Source organism: Engystomops pustulosus, chromosome 9, assembly GCF_040894005.1.
Source record: "Engystomops pustulosus chromosome 9, aEngPut4.maternal, whole genome shotgun sequence".
NCBI classification, from domain to species: domain Eukaryota; kingdom Metazoa; phylum Chordata; class Amphibia; order Anura; family Leptodactylidae; genus Engystomops; species Engystomops pustulosus.
The window spans coordinates 44,282,345-44,296,988 of NC_092419.1; the positions used below are offsets into that span (position 1 = coordinate 44,282,345).

The 14,644-nt window shown below is 40.8% G+C and overlaps 1 protein-coding gene across 1 annotated transcript; it reads left to right on the plus strand.

Moving 5' to 3' along the window:
- Positions 1 to 1,694: 1,694 nt before the first annotated feature.
- On the plus strand, positions 1,695 to 14,579 carry UBE2A (ubiquitin conjugating enzyme E2 A). Its single transcript, XM_072125579.1, has 7 exons — positions 1,695 to 1,748; positions 1,859 to 1,923; positions 2,028 to 2,108; positions 8,603 to 8,628; positions 11,515 to 11,604; positions 12,993 to 13,081; positions 13,163 to 14,579. The coding sequence occupies exons 2-7, from the start codon at positions 1,880 to 1,882 to the stop codon at positions 13,289 to 13,291; spliced, it is 459 nt and encodes a 152-aa protein (XP_071981680.1). The 5' UTR covers positions 1,695 to 1,748; positions 1,859 to 1,879; the 3' UTR covers positions 13,292 to 14,579.
- The last annotated feature ends 65 nt before the right edge of the window (positions 14,580 to 14,644 follow it).

Sequence of the window (14,644 nt, forward strand, 5' to 3'; positions counted from 1 at the left end):
AGTTTTGCCCAGGGCCCCACTATGTCTAAAAGCGGTCCTCCAGACACCAGAGGTTCCTAGTGGTTGCCACTAACTTCATTCAAATCCTTTAGGGTGCATCCTCTACCTGTCACTTCATCAACAATGTGGAACATGACTCTTGTTCTCGGTGGGAGTCCGTGCAGCCTTTTATCCATCCACAATGTTATCCTGTGGATAGGGAAGAACATTTAAATATTGAAAGCACCTTTAAGCTGGCTTCCCTTAGACAATTGTTCTGTAAAAGTAGATTCCATCAGGTCGGCTGCCCACCCATGCATTACATAGATAGCCATTTACCTACCGTAATTGGGCAAATAACAAAACTTGACTGACAAAAAAAATTCTGGTACATCTAGAAGGGGTTTTCCCACCAAACTAGTTAGGCCCTATTCACATGGACTAACCATGGGGCCTGACTTGCTGATCGGTGGGAGTCTCAGCACCAGGGAATTTCAGTCATCTCTAAAGAGATGAATGGAGTAGAACAGACATGAGCAGCCATCTGCTCCATTTATATTGGGAAGCGACCTGGGACGCCATGAGACCCTCGTTCTTATGATCTGTGGGAGTCTCATCACTCATCCTGTGGATAGGACCTAATTATTTGGAGGGAAAACCTCTTTAAGACACCCTTCTCCTACTTTGTTCACATTATTAAAGGAAATGAACCCCTGAAAAAACATAAAACATACCTACAAATACTCACCTGCGCTCTTTTTCATCTTGATCCTGGTGCTATGCGTCGCTAATCTTGACACGCCAGGATCTAAAAAAGAAAGTTATAATTAGCCGTCCGGAGAGCGGGACAAGATGTCTGGCAGTCCAGGCTGCTAATTATGTAGGCCCCCACATGCCCTATGCTGGGAGCATGGGAGAGGGAGGCGATGTGACGTGAGAGGCGGGAATCCACGCCTCTGGGACTTGCATTGTGTACACAGATAAGGTACCGCCTGTACACAGACAGTAATCATACTATACAAAAACAAATCTCATCTACAATATATAACTGATAATAATACATCTTTATTTCTATAGTGCCATCATATTCTTTACAAATCATGGGGTAATTATACAAACATTATATTACATTATAGAGATATCACATGGTCCTATAATACAATGGAGTGAGGGGCCTGCTCACAAGAGCTGACATTCTATGAGGGAGAAAAGGGTTTTTGGAGGAATAACAGGTAGTAAACATACATACTATACATATAAGGAAAACACACATAACATACATACATAATGTACCACGTATGCACAGTATTCACGCATAGTAAACATTATATGTGATGTACACACATGTCTATGGCATGACTATACACACACAAACAAACACCCAGGTCTCTGCTAAGTTCAACGTCAGTCATTCCCGATGGGCGGTAACACGTGACGTCATGTTGGTGGAGCAGCTGTTTAGATGACAACAAGATGTGGACTGTACCAAAATTTTAACAGGGGGTATAGTGCTCGTTTACTATCAGGTTATCGTTTTAGTAACCTTACCTTCTAATTAATTTTTAACTCACGATAAAATTGTGTTTTTTTTATATTTTACTGTGAATTTACAGCTGCTGAAGCTTTTCTGAAATAGTTATTATCCTGTTACGTAAAAAACGAGCACCCCTGTAAAAAATGGACGCGGCCGAGGCGCAGGACTTGTTTTTCTTTCTGCCGCTGTGCACTCAGATATCCCTCCGCCAGGGTCGGCAGCTCCCGGAAGAGAGGTTAGGCTCCTGCCGCCGGCCTTGCTTTCTCCGCGGTGTTCCGGGCGCAGTGTTATAAAACCCGGATCTCCGGCCCTTGTGACTCTCTCTCTCTCTCGCTATTTCCACAGCCTTTATTCTACTCATTTCCAATGTCAACCCCAGCGAGACGGCGCCTTATGAGAGATTTTAAAAGGTAAGTGGGAGACGATAAAATGGCGTCTCCCTGTGGGATCTGAGCCGGCACCGCCGCCGCTGACGTGTGGCTGGCTCAGGCTCATGGTGTCTCTTTCTCCACAGGCTGCAGGAGGATCCCCCCGCAGGAGTCAGCGGAGCCCCCTCTGAGAACAATATCATGGTGTGGAATGCTGTTATATTTGGGTAAGGTCCTGCTGCCCACCCCTAGTGCCCCTCACCGGTAATACCCCGCGTTCCCCCAAGCCTCGTGTCTTCGTCCCAGTAATGGTGTGGTGGTGGGCCCCACTGCTCTGACTGCGACTACACCAGTCATGTGACCACCGCAGCCAATCGCTGTTCGTCTACCTGTCACACTCAGTAGTGTATGTCGCAGTGGAGGCCAGGGATTGGCTACAGCAGTCACATGATTGATGGGAGTGACATGGCTACTGAAGGAACCATGTGTGGGGCCCCTGGAGCCAATAGTGTAGCTTCTCAATTTTTAAAAAATCTTTTTTACTGTTTTGACTATAAACAGATCTGATATTTATATAAAGATCAGCATTGGATATTGCAGGTTACACATGACAGTTGAGGGAATCTCTCACTTCACTGGTCACTTCACTGGTCACTTGGCATCCAATAATATAGCAGGGATCTTTGGTGTATAATAATGTGTGGTATATTGTCCATTAACTACTCTGATGCCAGAGGCTGAGTAATGAAAATACCTCTCCCTGACAATAACTGGATCAGACATGTAAAATTCTACCACCCGGCCTTCTATTCCCAAATATCTTCTATCTAGGAAGAGTCCAATACCAATCTCTACATCCGGCAGTGGATCTAGCCAATGTTTCATGTACGTCACCGCGACATGTAGAAAGAAGTTTATCGTAAGTGTCTAACCAGTCAGAGCTTAGCTTTAAGTTTTCCAGTTTCTCAAGGGTGCATCATTCACTTATTCAGTTTTTCAGATGTAGTTTTTTTTTTTTTTTTTTTTGTCGAAACCAGGAATGGGGTTTACAAAAGAGTAGAAACTCTTCTCAATAACGTGGGGTTACCCATTATCATCTACACCTGCTTTGGCTTCAGAAACTGCTTTTGAAAAACTGAACGTGTGAATGCAGCCTTGGACACTTAGACGCCCCAAAGTCCACATAGGTTCTTGGAAAGGTTTTTTTTTTTTTTTTTTTTTTTTTAATGTTTAGCTGCTTTTCTTCATGTTTTATACCTAATATATTCACTAAAAGAAGCTTAAAGTGAAAAGGGGCTCTGTCATCCTAGGTGGAGAAAATAATCCTATTCTAAACACAATTCTGCAGCATCTTTATAGAGTAATCCAAGACAGAGATTTCATAGTCTGCTCAGCGTGTTGGAGTGTAATAGTGACCTCTTACTAGTGCTCAGAAAGGAGGCAATAAAATGCAGTTTTTCAGATGCATTTTTTGGAGCCTAAGCCAGGAATGGAGTAAAAGTGGCAGGATGTGCAGCACCTTTCAGTTATTTGTCTCAACCCATTATCATCCACACCTGCTTTTGGTTTCTGAAAAACTGAACTTGTGGACGCGCCCCAAGACTTGTGTCGGCAACTATGAGATGGATGAAACAAAATATAATAATCTCTGGCGCTGGAGAATAATTCTATTGTAGAATCTTCTCTTAGCACTCAGTTTCTTTGTATGGGCTCCTCCTTTCTGCAGGTAACGGCTATTTAATTTCTTTTTTTGCGTTCCTCAGATGACTAACAGAAGAACAACCTAATGCAGAGCTTTAAAGAAAGTACAGGAAGTGCTCGCTGCACAAGTGTTGAGGCGGCAGGGGCAGGGTGAGACAGTTAAACAGCTTATAAAGCCAGATCAGAGGGGCTAGGGTAGCCCCTTGTGCACATTAGCATAATTTTACTAGTTGACTTTAGAAGGAAGCCATATGTAACCAATATAAAGAAGTTTACCACAGTCCTGATGCCTGCATATAAGTGTTCCTGGTTTATCCATGCTTCATTTGATGGTAGATTTTATTAAAGAAAATGTCTTGATTCAGAAATATATTTCATATAAGAGGAATCGGCATGTCTCCTATAACTGGTGGCAAGATTAATATACTAGTCACAATGGGCACGTTAGGGGAACCACTTAAGAGGAAGGGGGCAACTGGGGGGGTGCAAATTTTTTTTTTTTCATTTTGGGGTGAACAAAGTAGTGATTCCACTTTTGATCCCTTTTTGGAATTTGGTCATTTTTATGGCATTCAGAACTGAAAGTGAATAAATCAATGTGCTCAGCTATACCAGTGGCCGACATGGTCCACGCTCATTGGGAGTGTTTTATCAATCTGTTTACGCCCAAATTCTAGAGTAACTTGCACCTGAAATGCAGTGTGCCACGTTTGAGGGTTTAAGATAATTTTAGGCAGCTTTCTGATTTATTTATTTATTTTTTTTTTAAAAGCAGTGTTGTCTAGCCCAGGAGCCAAACAATTGAGGTAAACTAAACCAACTATTAGCTGGTTTAAAGTAGATTTCACAGTTCTAAACTACTCTTGATATATCACCCAGGATTTATATGCCACAGTATAAGGCCAGTTTTACAATATTCCGTGGCAAATAATGTGACGTGTGCTGTGCCACGGACTGGGGACTCCGTACATCCTATTGATATGATGCACTTATTTCCCTGATATATAGCAGAGCCAAAAGTTGGCTCTGTTTCATATCGGGGAAATAAGAACTCGGTGCATCATATATTGATATGTTGCAGAGTTCAGTCCCCAGCATAGTGATGAGTCCGGCATGACAATCATCACTTCCCTGATTATGGAATAATGTGAAACCAGCTTAAGACTGGAGTCTAACTTTGCAGTGGTCTATTCACCAACACTTAAATTGTTGCTATTAAAGGAAATCTACCATCAGGATGAATGATTGTAAACCAAGCACTGTCACTGTTGAATGGATCTTTAAGCGTCTTGTGCCCGGTTTTAAGAATAAAAGGCTTTGAAAATAATGCAAATGAGCCTGAGGGCCTCTAGGCTCCATTAATACGAAGTCGGGAGTCCCTCAGGTACATTTGCATAATTTTGAGGCTTTTTTGTAAAAAAAAAAAAAAAAAAACAGGGAATAAGAAGCTAAAAGGGAAGATCCTGCCACAAGGAACACACAAGTATGTCAGTGTGCTTAGTTTACAATCCTCCATAATAATAGTGACTTGCATATGTGGTTGTTACTCGTACGCTACATAGGATGATGGAATAGCTAGCTATATTTTGGCACAATGGGGCAGACACACTTTTGGATTGAATTAAGGATTTGGTTTTAGCACAGTTCCCATCCTTTTTTTCCCTGTTCCCCTCCATTGGCTGTATTCACCTCCAGAGCTGTCATTGATTTTTCCAGCAGACTTCAGATAAATCTTTTGTTGCCAGAGAAACTATTGAGCTATTGGCAGGTATAGGAGGCGGCACATGTCAGAGCGTCCATATAAATTGTGTGTGTTGCTGTCTGCTCTGTAATATCTTAATTTTTTGTTTACTTGCTCCATGATCTGTAGAATGTTTCTATACAATTACTGCAGCAGCACTTTGTTAACCCCTAGGGGACAGCCTATTTTGGCCTTAAGGACGCGGCCCCATTCTTCAAATCTGACCTGTGTCACTATAAGTGGTTATAGTTTTGGAACGCTGTGAGATATCCAGGGGATTTTGAGATTGTTTTCTCGTGACACATTGTACTTCAAATTAGTTTAAAAATTTGGATGATATCTTTTGTGTTTAGTTATGAAAAAAAACTAAATTTGGCAAAAATTTGGAAAAATTCTTTATTTTCAACGTTCTAAATTCTCTACTTTTGATGCAGATAGTCATAGCTCCCAAATAAATTCATAACTTACATTTCCCAAATGTCTGCTTTATGTTGGCATGGTTTTTTAAGATTCCACATATTTTACTAGAATGTTATGAGGCTCAGAATTTAGGTATCATTTTTCAAATTTTTTGTAAAATCACCAAAACCCGTATTTAGATGGACCTGCTCAACTTCTAATTGACACTGAGAGGCCTAAATAATAGCGAGACTCATAAATTACCCCATTATGGAAACTACACCCCTCAACGTATGAAAAACCACTTTTAAGAAGTTTGTTAACGCTTTACGTGCTTTATAGGGGTTAAAACAAAATGGAGGTGCAGTCTGCAAATTGTAATATTTTTTCACAATACACTCATTTTGGGTGGAAAATTAAACATTTACAATGGATTAAATGAATAAAGGCTCCACAAAGTTTGTTACCCAATTTCTCCCAAGTACACGGATACTCTATATGTGGTGGTATCCTGCTGTATGGGCGCACGGCCGGGCATAGAAGGGAAGGAGGCGCCATCCAGATCAGATTTGCTATGTCACATTGTACAGGCTATAATTTTTTTCTTTTTTTAATGTGGACCTATAGGGGCTTATTTCTTTTGCCACATGAGATGCACTTTTCTGGTACGTAATTTGGGGGAATCTATAGGCTAATTGGTGAGATTTTATTAACTCTTTGTTGGTGGAGGAAATGAAAATCATCACTTTTCAGGAAGATTTTTATGGGGTTTTTTTTTTGGCTGTTTACCATACCATAAAAATAGTATATTATATTTATTCTATGGGTCGCCACGATTACAAAAAGACCTCATTTATATAGATTTTTTATTTTTTTCCCATTTTTAGTGCATAAAAAGTAATTTGGCAAAAATGTTGTTACTTTTAGCATCACCGTCTTTCATATGCATAACTTTTTTATTTTTCGCCTCACAAATCTGTTTAAGGGCTTATTTTTTGCGAGAAGGATTGTTCTTTTTAGTGGTCTTATTTTAGAGTGCATAACATTTTTTAAATCCCTTTTTAGAGCATTTTTATAGGGTATTAATTGAAAATGATCTTTTTTCTGGAGCTTTTTTTTGTTTTGTTTTTTACGGGGTTAACTTTGCGGATCTAATAACGATTCTGTTTTATTATGCAGATTGTTACGGACGCAGGGATACCAAATATGTGGGGGTTTTGTGTATTTTATTCAATTGTACTGAATAAAAACTAATTTGGAGAAAATCTTATTCATTTTAGCATCACCATCTTTTTATATGCATAACTTTTTTATTTTTTGGCAGATAAATCTTGTTAGGGGCTTATTTTTTGCGAGAACAGTTGTTCTTTTTAGTGGGCTTATTTTGGAGTGCATAACATTTTTTAAATCACTTTTTAGAGCATTTTTTATAGGGTATTAATTAAAAATTATCTTTTTTCGGAATGTTTTTTGCGTTTTTTTCCTCCGGCGTTTACCGTGCGGGTCCAGTAACAATTCTGTTTTATTATGCAGATTGTTACGGACGCGGCAATACCAAATATGCGGGGTTTTTTTGTGTTATGTTTTTTATACTTTATTAAGTTTTTTTATGGGAAAGTGACATTTTAGGGGCTTATATTTTTATGTATTTATTTTTTATTTATTCTAATGTGTTAACTTTAGTGTTTTTGACTTTTTTTTAACTATACATACTTGAACTTAAACCAGTGATGCTCTGATCACTGGTTTAAGTTCAATACACTGCTCTACAATACTATTTTATTGTAGAGCAGTGTAAACTGTCTGAGCAAGCTTGCGCATGCTCAGACAGTTTACAGCCAGACCCGGAAGGGGTCTGGCTGCCATGGAGACCGGGCAGCTCCGGGGCACATGCCAGTCCTCGGAGCTGCCCAGAAGTGGATCGGATTCCCCGGTAAGCGGCACGGGGGATCCGATCCACAGCTCAAACACACTTACACGCCGCAGTCATGTTTGACCGCGGCGTGTAAGGGGTTAACACCCGCGATCGGAGCCGGCTCCGATCGCGGGTGTTAGCGCAGGCTGTCAGCTGTACTAGACAGCTGACAGCCGCTGCTTCTGGTACCGGCTCCGTTCGTGAGCCGGTGCCAGAAGCAGGACGTTATAGAACGTCCCCGTGCGCTAAGCATCTAGCCCCGGGGACGTACTATAACGTCCTGGTGCGCCTAGGGGTTAAAATATACAACTAAACGTTTTTTTGGTTTTTTTTTTTACTATGCATCCTGGTACACCAGTCTATTTAGCCCCTCCACAACACTGTCCTCAGTGGTTGTTTGTCTGAGTGTCTATATAGCAAATGCATGTCCATGTATGTGAGTGCAGACTGTATGGGGATGGTCTCCAGCACCTGGACAAGCTGCTGCCCCTATACTATACATGGGGTGAGGTCTGTCCTGCTTCCCCCTGTGTTGTCTGCAGGTCCCTGGTAACAAGGCGCTGCCCTGGAATGTGTTGTAGCTGTCACTTCCTGCCTCACCCCCTGCTGCTCCTTATCTGTTTATTTCTATGTGAAAATGCTGAAGGATCTAGAAATGTTCTGTACAGCTTGAGGGGAAATGCTTCTACATGTCTCCTTATTACTATCTTATTCATGTGCTTGGGGGGGGGGGGGGGGATTATCTATCACTCTACAGAATTTCCTTTAGTCATTGCTTCAGAAGACTCCTCCATATCATGTGTGGTGTATACTCTAGTTTCCGTGGTTTGCTTTAAACTGTGCTCATAGTAAGTCCCAAAAAGAGAAGGCTCTGTGGGAGCTCAAGATTTGACGGTATTTAGCAGTAACCTATTTTGTACTTTTCTAATATGTTGCTTTTTTATTTTTTTTGTTCACCTCCACAGGCCAGAAGGAACGCCCTTTGAAGATGGTAAGTGAATAGAGCCTATAAATTAAGTATTATCTAAGATGGTGCCTCCTTCTTTCTAGGTGTTTCAGCTTTTCCCATTGAACTCAGTAGTAGGTGTCCATGTAGGTTTGGGATTACAGAGACCATATATTAGGGAGTAGGTTCCTTCTGTAACAGATTATACTGTGGACTTGCAGAAAAATTAAAACGTGGCACCCAATATTAATGTCAAATATGATGCAGTCACTTCCAGGAACCACTGGGACGACATGTATAAATAGTTCTGTGCTGTTGATGAAAGTTAGCTGGCAGTCTATGTAGGTGCAGGTCTAGCCAGAAATTGTCATTGTACATATCAGGGCTGTGGACTGGTGCTATTACAGTATAGTTGATATACCGTATATACTCGAGTATAAGCAGAGGCCCTTAATTTTACCACAAAAACCTGGGAAAACTTATTGACTCGAGTATAAGCAGAGGGTGGGAAATGCATAGTTCACAGCTTCCACAGTATATAGCCAGCAGCAAGGGAAGCCAGAAAGCTGAGTTTTGAGATTTTAGTTTATTTTTTTCTCGAGTATAAGCAGAGTTTGGGATTTCAGCCTTTTTTTTTTTTTTTTTTTTTTTTTTGTGCTGTAAAACTAGGCTTGCACTCGCCGGCCACTTTATTAGGTACACCTGTCCAACTGCTCGTTAACACTTAATTTCTAATCAGCCAATCACATGGCAGCAACATGACAAGAGTATTTCAGAAACTGCTGATCTACTGGGATTTTCACGCACAACCATCTAGGGTTTACAGAGAATGGTCCGAAAAAGGAAAAACATCCAGTGAGTGGCAGTTCTGTGGGCGGAAATGCCATGTTGATGTCAGAGGAGAATGGGCAGACTGGTTCGAGCTGATAGAAAGGCAACAGTGACTCAAATCGCCACCCGTTACAACCAAGGTAGGCAGAAGAGCATCTCTGAACGCACAGTACGTCGAACTTTGAGGCAGATGGGCTACAGCAGCAGAAGACCACACCGGGTGCCACTCCTTTCAGCTAAGAACAGGAAACTGAGGCTACAATTTGCACAAGCTCATCGAAATTGGACAGTAGAAGATTGGAAAAACGTCGCTTGGTCTGATGAGTCTCGATTTCTGCTGCGACATTCGGATGGTAGGGTCAGAATTTGGCGTCAACAACATGAAAGCATGGATCCATCCTGCCTTGTATCAACGGTTCAGGCTGGTGGTGGTGGTGTCATGGTGTGGGGAATATTTTCTTGGCACTCTTTGGGCCCCTTGGTACCAATTGAGCATCGTTGCAACGCCACAGCCTACCTGAGTATTGTTGCTGACCATGTCCATCCGTTTATGACCACAATGTACCCTGTAACATCTGATGGCTACTTTCAGCAGGATAATGTGCCATGTCATAAAGCTGGAATCATCTCAGACTGGTTTCTTGAACATGACAATGAGGTCACTGTACTCAAATGGCCTCCAGTCACCAGATCTCAATCCAATAGAGCATCTTTGGGATGTGGTGGAACAGGACATTCGCATCATGGATGTGCAGCCGACAAATCTGCGGCAACTGTGTGATGCCATCATGTCAATATGGACCAAAATCTCTGAGGAATGCTTCCAGCACCTTGTTGTATCTATGCCATGAAGAATTGAGGCAGTTCTGAAGGCAAAAGGGGGTCCAACCCGTTACTAGCATGGTGTACCTAATAAAGTGGCCGGTGAGTGTATACTCGCATATATATGGTTAAATGGACTCAAAATATGATTGAAAAAATGCAGCCAATTCAACCAATCAGTATTTGGGGCAAATTATTTTTCACTTGCTTTTCCCATCATAGCAACTAACCTCTATGATCATGATCTCAAATTCAGAAATGCAGTATCTCACATATGGAAAAATACTAGACTTGCAGAAGCCAAGCTTTCATGCATTATGATGTGAAACGGTGAGCTGTTCCCAGAGAAGTCAACTCTTCTATATCCGAGAATTGTTAGAAATGTTGCCTGTGTGGTTCCTGCACTGCCACCACCCCAAGTCAGTGTAGAGGCTGCTCTCTAGCCTTAAAATAATTGGGTCAGACTTGAGGTCTTCTATGGAGGCAAAACAGCTTCTAAGAACAAATTCCCTAAACGAATATTATTCGGTACATTTTTGTCAAACTTTTTTTTTTTTTTTCCTCCAGTGTTTCATAATTGCAATTTATTAAAGATGGTTTTAAGTTTGTATTACAATAAATAACATATTGTATCATAATGGTGACCAAAAACCTCTCCCATTAGTCAAGTTGGGGAAATTGAGACGTAGGCTGTTTGGCTTGCCGCATCCACAGTCCTGGTACATAGTCATGTGTGTGGATTTATACCTTGGCTGTTCTTTGTTTCTTATGGCAAGTCATATTATAGGTATCAGAAATGGGATCGGTTTTCAGGATCGCTTAACCTTAAATATCTTTAGTCCAGAAGTCCAGTGAAAACAACTTTTGCCATATGTGTGCGGAAACAATGTCCTGCATAGGTGTAGATCCCATGGTCAATATCAATCATCCATAGTGTGTATTAAGTCATGCTTTTCCATTCAGGCCCTGCATAAGGTAGACTCCCTTTGAGCTGGAAAGAGTTGCTCATAAAGTGACGTCTTTCTGACCAGCGAGAGCCGTGTGGTTATCTGAATGGTCGCCGTGTGAGGCCGGCTGTATATGAACATGTGCATCCCATGTAAATGGTTTTCTCCGAACTCTGGATTTCATTAGGAATTTCTTGTGACTCCTTTCTCCTCAAAACTTGGCATATAACTTCTCTAATGTTGTAAATGTGAACAGATTTTCTAACACTCCATGCATGCAAATAGGTGAATATAGAATTATTTTTTTTTTTTTTTTTTTTTTTGTCCCCAGGAACATTTAAACTCACAATAGAATTCACAGAAGAATATCCTAATAAGCCTCCCACAGTGCGATTTGTATCCAAAATGTTTCATCCAAATGGTAAGTGTCGGAGGCATCTACAAAATAAAAATACTTATTTTGGAGGTGTGAAATTTTCAGTAATGTCAATGTAATCTCTGTTGTCCAACATTATATATGCCTCAGTTTATGCTAGATGATAATTTAGTCAATTACAATAAAATGCTCATGGGTCTTGGCTACATTCACATGACTATGTGCTCTGTACCGTAGCACGGCGGGTACACCTCGGCAACCTCTCTATAGCAATGTATTCCGTGGAAAGATGGGACGTGTCCTGCCGTGCGCCCATTGCCATCTATGGGGATGTATATACGTCACCTGTATATACATCCCCCATACAGCAGTGTGAATGTAGCCTAAGATGCTAAAAGAGGAGTCGAACCTGCCAGAGGGGGCACACGCCTGCTTTTAAGTGCTTGGTTTACAATCTCTCATCCTGGTGGTAGATTTCCTTTAAATCTTTCATACATGGAGTGCCACCCAATTTACAAATATAGTGTGCCCACTCAATGAATTTACATGTGCTCAGTTCAGACTACCATTAGGGGTGACCACCACTATTTTTCTGTGTTATTTTGGTAATAATAGAGTTTTTTGGGTGTGCTAGTCCGTAATGACACGAAGGTGATTGGTTGTGAACTAAGCCAAATCCCTGTTAATGAATTTTCATATTCTTGGCAAAATAATAAAGCCACTTGCCTAACTGGCGATACAATACAATTTTGCAGGATGCCAGATGCCATTGTATCTTGCTGTGATCAGTGACATTGCCTGTGCCACATACAGGGAACTGCACCAAAGCCTAGACGTGGTCTCCTAGTAATACACATTTATACTAGTTTATACACCTACAATTCACATGTTCACCTACACTTTACACATTTGTAGATTTGACAATTATACGTGTTTTTACTGATCTTTGTGTAGAAATCAACTTTCGTAGTGCCCAAATACCTTGGGCTGTAACCAGTGACCTAATACATAGATTCAGAGGTTGCACATTATGGGGGACATTTACTTTGTCCTGTCCGCCAGTTATGTGGCACTCACTGCATGTTCTTCTTTCTGGCGTACTCATTACCAAAAAATTACTTTTACGACTGTGTTCAAAAAAGGGGCGTGGCTTTGGAGGAGGGGAAACGCCAACATAATGAATGTGTTGTAGCCATCTTTGGGCGCTGTAAACTGCCACTAGCTGTATAAATGAGGAACATTATTATAAATAATACCATATATCAAGACTGCACCTGGGTTGATAATTGTGAGATTGGTGTATGTCAGAACAGACCATAGTCTCCTTTATGTTCAGGAAGAGAAATGGACTGGAATTCTTAGATGTTTTATGATGTTGTGGTGTCGATGTTATGACTACGTATTCCTGACATGTATGTCTCTCTCCCCTCCAGTATATGCTGATGGCAGTATATGTTTGGACATTCTTCAGAATCGTTGGAGCCCCACATATGATGTCTCTTCAATTTTAACCTCTATACAGGTAACAACCCTTGTCATAGATGACCTGCCTTGTATTAATGCTTTTGCATAGTGTAACATTTTAATGTTTCTTTTTCTACAGTCTCTGCTGGATGAACCAAATCCAAACAGTCCAGCAAACAGCCAGGCAGCCCAGCTGTACCAAGAAAACAAGCGCGAATATGAAAAAAGGGTGTCCGCAATCGTGGAACAGAGTTGGCGTGACTGTTGACACTAGGCCTTGTATATGAACACTCTGATCAAGAGGAAAAATCTATATATATGAAGTGTTTGAGTGATCTTCCTCTTGCTAGAATCTTTACATTTACATCAACTGCAAAATGGCTGTTGTGCTGTCACTGACTTCCTTAGCCCCAGCTGATGCTTTCCTCCCTCGCCCCCCTCGGACACCTGAGAGCATTCGTGTTGAAAACAAATGTACCGTACATGGGTTACTTGCTAAAGGTTTCTCTTCTGTGATCCAGTCACTTGTTGTTGTAGCGATACAAGAGCATGGACCACCGTTGTCTCTGCTGAATTTGGACCAGCTTGTAGTCCAGGATGTTGGGCTAGTAACGCCGCTCGTGTGCTCACTCAGCCTTTTTACTTTCCTTTTGGTTTTATCTTGCTTTATATTTTAATTGACCTTCGTGACATCCTGGTTTTGCAGGTTGTGTAAAACATTGTTCTTAATTTAATTCCATGTTGTCCTTTGAACAGAAGGAACAAATTTATTATTTTTTTTTGTTTCTATTTCTTCAAATTGTAAAGTTTCCATTTTTGTTCCACTCTTCCAGAAACTTTACTCTTTGGTGCTGCCCAATGGACCATCATTTTATGAATTTCTTTAAAGGGTTAACATGGATGTATGGCATTTAGAGGTGATAACTGGGGAGAGTTATCAAACTAGTGCAAGGGTAAAGGTGGAGGCAGGTTACAGCTCTTGTTTTTTTTTTTAAAGAACCTGAATGCCTTGTTATTCTACTGTAATCCATGCCTTAAATTACCAAGTGTTCAGAATGAAGAAAATCTTGGCGCAACGTCATCAAATATATTGATGGTCTAACTCTCGGATTCAGCTGTTTGAAGGGGCCACAGCACTTTGTCTCTAAATTACAAAGTGGAGCTCCATGCTTTCTGTAGTGGTAGTGATTGGTACTACATATAGCTTTGTCTCATTCACTTACATGGGACAAGGCTGTATTTAGTCCCAGTAACCTGCACAACCATCACCAAATGATCAGATCATTAATTGCATTAAAATTTAAGGTGATGACCCTTTTTCATTGGAGCCACATTAAGCGGATTCACAGATGGTTCTGGATACCAATTGTTTTCAGTTCCTCCATTTTTGTTTTCCATTTTGTAATAGGAAGTAAATTTAGTTTTACTAAAGGCAAATTCTGATGCTTTGACTTTGCACAAGTAACCCATGTAAAACTGTACATCCTAAACTTGTAAATAAAAAAAAAAAAGTAACCTACCATCGTTTCTTATGGAACACTGTGACATCCTTTCTTCCTGCTGCTCATGCGTTTTTTGGTAGGTAGAGAATTTTGGATTTTTGATTCCTGTTCAGGATTGG

Coding starts and splice junctions, on each gene's coding strand:
- UBE2A (XM_072125579.1), top strand. CDS start 1,880: ATGTCAACCCCAGCGAGACGGCGCCTTATGAGAGATTTTAAAAG. Junction 2,109..8,602: donor TGGAATGCTGTTATATTTGG/GTAAGGTCCTGC, acceptor TCACCTCCACAG/GCCAGAAGGAACGCCCTTTG. Junction 8,629..11,514: donor AGGAACGCCCTTTGAAGATG/GTAAGTGAATAG, acceptor TTTTGTCCCCAG/GAACATTTAAACTCACAATA.